Genomic DNA, 9,097 nt, shown 5'->3' with positions numbered 1-9,097 from the left:
GGGGGGGGGGGGGGTTGGTTTTTTGGTTTGTGATTTTTTTTCTGTGAATATCCAGAAGATAAACATGTGTTTTTAATATGGTTGGAAATCTGAAGGTGCTTTTAGCAGATGTTTTCTCATATATTTTTAAAGAGATTCCTTGATACTTACTGGAAAACTGAATGATATTCTGTTTGCAGGCAATTCCACCTGAAGTCACACCAGATGGGGGAAAGAATTAATCCTAAGTGGTTTGGAAACTGTAAGACATTGTGGGTCAGAGAAATACACAATGCCTTTCAAAGCACAGTGAAACTGTTGTGCAGTATGGACAGACACTACTGGACAAAGCAAAATGGAGCAATGATGAAAAACAGCTATCTAAAAAAAAAAAAAACAAAAACAAACCACTCTTCCCCATGCTGCTATCTATGTGCTTTTATCATATTGAAATGAAGTCACATGTAAGTCTTCAGAGAGTCTGGAATTTACCCCACTACATGCCAGGATTAAAGACCTTCTGGAAGGCAGTCCCTAATTTTATACCCAAGTGATTTTGAAGAATTTGGACTGAGAAGATGGGATAAACAGAATCTTCTATAAAGTGTTTGGGGAGCATAGGTAATGCCTGCATGTTAATTATTGCCAGCTATTACTTGCTTCTATGGAATTTAGGCTTCTTAGTGACACACATCTCTTAGGCATTGCACAGGTATATACTGAAATAAGTAAGCATGTAATTTCTCCTGCTTTGTTTATTAAGAAGGAGGTCTCCACTAAAGCATTCAATCTTCAGCTAATATAATCACAAGAATTCAAATTTCCACCAGACAAAGATCTGATTCAGGATCTTTACTTCACATAATACCCTCTAGCAAAATTATACTTTCACATACAGAAGAGAAATAATAAAGAACACACAAATTGATCATTGGTTATCAAACAGAGGAACTAAAAACTCACAATAAAATTCTAGTGCTACTGATGTCAGACACCCAACTACATCCTCAGACACAGGGCCTCATTTTAAGAGACAGCTAAGATTTTCCTGGGTGATAAAAACCTAATGGCATGTCTACACCTCTTGTGTAAAACCACAGAAAGGGAAAGGGGAGTTGTCCAGGACGTAAAGGTGATCAGCTTGCTGTCAGAGACTCGAGCTATTGTTGAGATAATTAAGAACTATTGCTAGGTTCTGTTCAGGAACAAGAATTTGAAGCACCACCCAGAGTTACTGTCAACCTGTCCTCCCTGGATCTGGAAAATCTGATCTTTCCTTTGTTATAGGCATTTGGGTTTTCAGGACCCTACATGAAGACCTAGGCTGTTCAAGAAAGTACAAGCATCACAGTCTTGAAAATGTCCGAGTAAATTCCAGCTTCCCACGCCTTGTAAAATAAGCCTCTAGGGTTGCCACTTCACATCCCACAGTACCCAGAGATCTGGCAACCGCTGCCAGATGAGAGGCTGGACAGAAACCTGACAAAGAAGTAGCATTGCTTCTCAAAGGCCTGTTGAGTATTTCAGAGCAGAAGGAAAATAATGCTCATGAGACTTAAAAGAAGGCCTGCTGAGGGCCAATAGAGTTGTTGGAAATAAAGAAGGGAATGTGAATAAGAACTAAAAATAGACCAAATTCTAAAACAAACAAAAAGAGAATTGGTAAAGGAAGGAAACCAAGGGACAAAACTAAACCTGGGGACTCAGTTGAACTCTTCCTGTTCCAAGACTTATCTATTATTGCCCCAGGGGGCATAAATTGTGACCTGTCATCTTTGGAAATACCATCATCCATTTAAAATTACCATATTGTATAATGTTATTTTTCCTATGAAACATTTCACTACAGACGCTGGATGTAATTATATATAAATTTGAGATGGGACTATGTCCCAAGGACTGAATGTGGTCGTCATTTTCTATTTATTACATCAGAAAGAACCCCAACTGGCTTAACCTGATGTAGCTGCCTTGACATTGACAGAGATGTACTCAATTGCATCAGCCATGGATTTATCTACAGTAATAAGTTAATGTAACAGAAGAATATCAGAACTGTAGACAAAATTCTCACTGCTGACCTTTTTATTCTCTGCTATGTCGTTCCACCCATTTATGATTTACTCACGTAACACAAGTACAGACCTGAAAAATCCTTATTATAGCAAAAGGTACAGGACACCAAATCAGCTTCTAAAATAAATACACGTTTCAGGACATCAAACAGCCTATCGTCCCCTGGCCTCATTTGGGGGAAACACTTGCTGTTGACATAAGGTACATGTTTATGGCAGATGAACATTTGTTTTCAATGAAATTGAACTAAGCTCTGCTGACCATACATAAAGTTTAGCAAACAACTGTCCACTATTTGCTTAAGTAATTCCATATATTGCATCAGATGATGGAATGGGGCGGGGGGTGTGGGGGGATGGAAATCAACAACTTTGCCATGTACAGCTGCTGGGACCACTGATTTTTAAAACAGACTGCTTAGAGATATTCCTGTCGTGGGAAATAGTTTTAGAGCATAGCATACATGCAGGACAGTTCCACAGGGTTCACTAAGATACAGAACTTGAGAAGCAAGCTGTGCATTCTCATCCATATGGGAAACTTGAGTCTATCAGAGACACAGTAGAGTCTCCACAGTAATGCTGGAAGAAATTCAGATAAAAAGGAAGAAGCGGCAACAATAAACCCCACTGCCCTTCTCACTGTAATACACACCCTGCAAAGGCACATAAACTCCTGTTGGAAGCAGTTGTAGTTACAACAGTCCTATAGTCTATATGGACAAGGTCCAATAGAAATAAAGTAAAAAGCACTGTTACAAATAACTTCTATAGTAAGATTAATAGCAGATTAATTCTTCTTCAGGTTTTTAAACATTTTAAATGAAAATATGAAATATTATTCTTTTCACATATTTGCCAGAGCTGGTTTCTTACCTGGATGTCCTTCTCCCACCGACTCCGATGTGAACATGAAAGCCCCTTCATCATCCAGTGTGTAATCACATAAACCATCCACTGGCCCATTCATGATTGTGATGCTTTTCCTGATGGATTATTAGAAACAGTGGTTGAAGAGTTCTACCTTTAGTGCCTTCTCTTAAAGGAGAAGGTTCTTTATCAGCAGGACTATTGCTGTCTTCACTTACTACCTCTTACACTACCTTGAATTTCAGTGTGTGAAATCAGCATGTGCTTGCATCTGCGTACGCATGCAAGGAGTATGCATGTGCCTGAAGTCTGTATCCCTACCTAGCCTGATCTGTCAGTCCCTGAGCTGCTCCTATATATGGAAAAGTGAAAGTGCCTAGATAATCATGTGAGGAAAATGGAAGAGCCCATTTCTTGGCAGGGGAGTTAGCTAACTTCAGGATATTTCACTAATTAACTGAGTTCTTGGAAACTTTCTGGATCCACCTCATGCAAGGTTGGTTATCTTAGCGACTCAACTGAGCATGAAGTAATGCAGGAGTACTAGTGACAGTTCAGGTCAGCTGCTTCTTCAGTTTGTCTCTCCCCTAATTCTGGGATCTATGTTGTGCTTCCAACTGTATGTGGTGGTTTTACAGGGATAGATTAAAAATCTGTAAATGCATGTCTTTCCTAGCAAGAGACTAAGAAGTTTGTTCTGCATCATATAACTGTATTTTCCTCTTACTTTTTCATCTCTTGAAAAGTAGAATTCTCTCCTGAAATATTTTTTTTCATTTTCATTCGTTCTTCATGCACATTTGAGAGACGAAACCTCTGATAACATCTAGCATGACGAGTGTTTCTCATTTATGCAGACCTCTCCCTTCAGCCTTTGCTTTTCTTTTCCTCTGTCTATATCCATTAGAAATACATTAATTGCCACATCTGAATACTCAGTGCTCAGTTCTGCTACTGAAAATTTCTTCTACAGTCAGATGGCTCATGTCTGGAATATGCTGATGGTATGACAGGTATGAAGACAGATGGTATTTTGTAGGTATATATGCTATTAAGTTAGTATACAAAAAAAACAAGTAAACATACTCATGGAGTAGGTACAGAAAATGCCCAGAACTACTGCACCATTATAAAAAAGTGTAATTATTCTTATTCTTCAGAAACTATTCTAGTCTCAATCTCAGACCAAATTATTGGTCTACCAAAATAAAAAAAATTCCCTTTACTTCAATGAACACTGAATCATACTCTCTTAATCATTTGTTTAGATGTTACAGTAAAGAACCTGATACTTGGATTGGAATGAGGAACATGCTGCTTGTTCCATAGGCCTTGCAATTTTGACAGTGATGAAATCCTTAATCCCTTCAGTTTAAAGACTGACTTAGTTTACTTAAAATCCTTGGACAGTATTATTTTAAAACATCACTTTATATGGCCCTTTGGGTTAAAATTTCTGCATTGCTATGTATTTATGTAAGAATTCATTAGAATTTTCACTTCCTGCCTACATTCCTGAAAACAATAACCAATGCCTGTGAATGTTCACCAGTAATCTGCTGTAGCATTGGCCTCTGTCTAATTATCATTGACATGAAATTGTTAATCTCAAAGACATTCTTTTGGTTTTCTGTTGTACAGAATTCATTTCACAGAACAAAAAGCACTGGTTGCACTTAAAAATGCAGAATTCACACATCAGATACATGTTGTGAGGCATAGCTTTCTCTGGAGTAAACTGTCATCACCCCACTGATATGAAGATTCTATCCCAGTCTGAATAAATTACACATTAACACCACCTAGAAAAATAGAATTTGTGAAAAAAGTAGAAGACCAAACAGTAACTAATTATATTAAACCTAGTTAATGGGTAACTTTCAAAAATTATATTAGCTTTTAAAGTAAAATAACACCATTGATAAGCACTCATTCTTAAATGTAGATTTTTTTCTCTATAGAAGCACAGAAACACATGATAGGAATGCATGAAACACCTCTGACAAAAGGTGTCTGTAAGAGTTTTCATTCTAATTCTACAAAAAATCCTCCAGCAAAGTAGACAAGATTGACTATTGTCAGTCTGTGAATTCCACTCTCTCTTGCTTCTGTTTTTGCTTTTTCTTGGTTTTCAATGCCACTGCAGGACAGAAATTGTATTTTGGGAACCAGCATTCTTTTTTTTAAGGTAACAAGCAGAATGCAGAAACAGGCCTCTCACATAATCCTTTTATCCCATATAAAAATAAAACCCACAAGCTTTGCTCAAGAATGCAAGTAATTTGACATACATGAGTAATGAGTTTGCAGGTCCATTGTTTATTTTGCTTTTACAGTTCCTCTTTTTGGACTCACTTCTGTCTAGAGAAATGCATTGGTCCTTGAGACCTTTGGAGGGACACTCTTCATTAAAATAGTGTCTCTGCTAACAGTATTCTAGAAATGCTGCACAGCTGCATTTCACATAACTTGTGTAAAACACTCCAGTTTGAACTGTTTCCAGGTGTCATTTTACTATGAAGAGCAACACATTTGCTTTATGGCCATGAAGCATCTCAGCATGTCCTCTTCTAGGACATCTGTGACCAACTCTAAACCACTGTAGTGTTAGGTAATGTTTAATTTGGCTTCTCTTCCTAGACAATTTGACTTGTTAAATATTTGTAAAAACGTAAGACAGTGCTCAACCATCACATCTTTTTGGCACAGATCTTCTGCCTATGCAAAAAAAAAAAAAAAAAAAAAAAAAAAAAGAGGATGAGGATGATAGTGAAATAGTGAATGATACCAGCATTTTTCGCTAGTCCATTTTATTGATAATGACTCATCAATCAATGTAACATGCTTCCAAATTTTCTGTTAACTTTATTGCCATATTCAACAGCTCTGTGGGACTGAGTCCTAAGAAAATCAGTTTCCCTGCAAATCTCTTTATAATTCCTATATTTCCCACCATGGTAGTAACTTTTGACTACATTCTATGACCTTTACTCGAAAGATACCTAACGGCAAAATCCTTTCAATCAGTATGACTTATGTGCTTTGAAATGAGGCTAAAGATGGGAAAATCACAATGTAAAAATAAAACTGTACTTCTGTATTGCTGTAAGTATTTATTCATATTGACTATAACGTCAATCCCAACTGCTGGAATAGCAATGTGAAACTTTCTATTAACCATAAGAGTCTTTTATTTGGCACCATCCTGTGGTTTTGCTACTTTTACTCATAGCAGTTCTGCAAAACTACCCCCCTTCTAGTTCATGTAACACTTATAAGCTCTCAGAAGGCATGGTTTTACTGTAGCCTTGAGAAGCCCTGAAAATAATTAAGTGAATAAGATTTCACTGAGAGAAAAATTTTATGAATGATTGCTATTGATGCTGCTGACTCTCTAGACAGATATGACTGATAAATTGTCTTGGCCCTAGACCTCTCATGACATATTCTCGTCACATCCTTTTACTTGCTCACCTTCTCCTTTCCTACCCTTATCTGCTTTTCTCCTCTATTCCCCTCCTCTCATTTGTCTTGTTTATATCCTTTTGTTTAAACCGCATTTCCCTTTCTTCTTTTTTGTTCCATTTACTTACTCCTTTTACTCCTTTCCATTTCCCTACCTATCTCTATTGATGTCCCATTTATGTTATAAACCACTGAGAATGGATCCTGCATGGATGAAAGGTATCTGTAGAAATAAGAAAATTAGTTTGAGCTAATAGCTTACAGATAAAATACTTCTGAACTGTCATGGCAGAATGGGAAGGAAGAAAGTAGATATCCTTAAGACCTGGTAACCCTCACTTTAGCTGCAGAAGAATCATGTTTTCACTGGAAGCGGTACAGGTTTAGACTCTTTTACTCATACTGTTTCACCACTATGGTAACTTTTATGTGACTTCTTTTGAGTGAGGAAGAAACCGTATCAAGAACTCTGAAGAACGTCTACATGACTAGAATCAGTCATGGGAAAATGACTGCTTAAGCTATGTAACTTGTCTCTCTCACCACAACTTTCAAATGCAAAGGACAATGTCTTGATTTGTAGAGAGCACACACTTCACAGTAACTTAAAACTACAATTCCAGTATCATTAAAGGACCCAAAGTCATGCTTAACTTTAACAATATAGAGACATACTTCATGCGTACAAATAATACATAGGAAAGTGTTTTCATAAACACTTTTGTTTTGTTCTCCCAACTTTATCATCAGACAAGACTTGGTTTTACTAAAGTTAAATTTAACAGGTCAACAGTTTAAGTCTCTTATCTTGCTATTTTATTCTCACTTTACAAATCATGCAAGGAATTTACTCCTAATTTATGTCCGTGGAAATAAAAGTTTTCCATGTGTTTACAAAATAACTTTAATACTAGTTTAATTCGTGCTATTTACTAGGAGTAGTTCATACAATGCAAATGGTGTGCTTTCAAGAAGTTACTGTAGTTCAGTTTTCTCTTATTGGAAATAAGCACTAAATTGTGGGAGCCTCACGGGGATGTCTTTGAGGGGTTTTAGGTTTGTTGGTGAAAATACATGATTTAGCCCATACATTTTCATTTGGGGGAGGTGGATGCTTTGTTTTGGTTTTAAAGTTAATATAAAGATTTGTTTAGCTGGGTTTATTTCTTTTGCATGAAGAATTACAAGCCTGGTCAGTGCAATAATGCTTGAACATCAGGAAGCCAACACAGAACTCCCACCTGCTTCAGAACCCTTAAGTCTATCTATTATTACCTGAAATTGAGAGTGGCTCAAGGCCTCTCAGATGTGCAGGTGTAGAATTTCACTGGCCCATAAACACTCAGGGCAAAATAAATATTGTGGGGCAGAAAAAACAGATTGTGATTGTAGAATGAAAGGAGGTAGTACATATTCTGAGATGGGTGTTTATCACCCAGGGTTTGTTATTTCCTATCACCTTTCTTTTCCTCTGGAGGATGGGACCTCCTGCAACCTCTGTACACTATCATAAGCAATTCAGCTCTTTCATTCTTGAGTGTTCTTGTAATTTTTGAGTGAATAGCAGTTCCACTCACAGCAATTTCTTGGCATGCATTCTATGTAACTTATTCCACAGTTACTTCAGCTTCAGAGACAGTCTGCTGTGTCCCCCATTTGCCTTCCCTTACACTCCTTAAGAAGTCTTTCCAGGTTCCTCCACTACTAACATCAAATAAAATAATTAATTTTGCTCCTTTCCCATGTGCTTGTCCTCTTTGCATCTGTTTGACCTCAAATTCTCTATTCTGACACATTGCTGAATCATACAGTATTTGAGGCTGGATGGTCTCTAGTCCAACCTGCTGCTCAAAGCAGGACCGACTTGAATAGGTTGCTCATGGCCATGTCATGAAGTAATAGGTGCCAGGGCAACTTTGAGTTGCTCCTTAGGAAATAATTAAAGCTACTTTAGGGGCTAAATACTGCTTTTGTTAAAGTCAGCTGTAGTTTTGGTACCAATTTCTCCAGAAGCATTATTTCCTCAGAACTGGGACAGTAGGTGGAATCAAATACAACTTGATTTCTGTTTATTCAACATCATTCCTCAAGGCTCTGTAAACTAAACACCTGTTTACAAACACAGGTATTTTTAACACCTCATAGACAGATACCTCAGTTTCCTGCATAATAATGATAAACAAAAAAGTCTCTGTTTTCTAATCAGTATTCATAAATTGGCATTGTTGTACCAGAAATGGTGGAAAAGTAGCAAGATTAGTTAAAGTTTAAGGTTTCCCTTACACTGACTGGTTTTTATTGCTTCATTTAAACAGCATTAAACCATACTGGTACATAATTAGTTCTGCCTTTAGTCTTTGGCAATTTTTCCTGTTGAAGTTCTAAACTCTACAGAGCAAAGTATAAGCCTTTGTTTGTGTTACATCCTTACATTGAGCCCTATTACAACAGAATCACAAATTCTCTGGGTCCTCCATAAATGAGGGGGTAGATGGGAGGGTAGATGAGAAAGAATGGAGCTCTATTCCATCTTTGCCTCACACAGTAAGAAGTTTTTCAGTTTGCAAACATAACAGTGTATAACCTACAGATTTGGCATTTTGTTCATAAGCTATTATGTTAAATTTAATAAATTAATTCATTCTTTTTAAAGTTATGCCTTGGATAGGAATGGAAAAGTCATCAATTAGAAATGGTCTCTGTCTAAC

At 37.1% G+C, this 9,097-nt stretch overlaps 1 protein-coding gene across 1 annotated transcript in view; it reads right to left on the bottom strand.

The window, feature by feature from the left end:
• The window catches only part of LOC104530552 (S-adenosylmethionine synthase-like), a gene marked incomplete at its 3' end in the record, with an annotated part of 9,948 nt that extends 6,698 nt beyond the window's left edge, over nt 1-3,250 (bottom strand). Inside the window, exon 1 of the mRNA XM_010175179.1 lies at nt 2,931-3,250. Coding sequence (XP_010173481.1) covers nt 2,931-3,024 — 94 coding nt within the window. The remainder of the gene's footprint in view (nt 1-2,930) is intronic.
• Between the last annotated feature and the right edge of the window lie 5,847 nt (nt 3,251-9,097).

This window comes from Antrostomus carolinensis, unplaced genomic scaffold (assembly GCF_000700745.2).
Source record: "Antrostomus carolinensis isolate BGI_N321 unplaced genomic scaffold, ASM70074v2 scaffold52609, whole genome shotgun sequence".
Taxonomy (NCBI): domain Eukaryota; kingdom Metazoa; phylum Chordata; class Aves; order Caprimulgiformes; family Caprimulgidae; genus Antrostomus; species Antrostomus carolinensis.
This window is presented reverse-complemented; position numbering and strand designations above follow the sequence as displayed.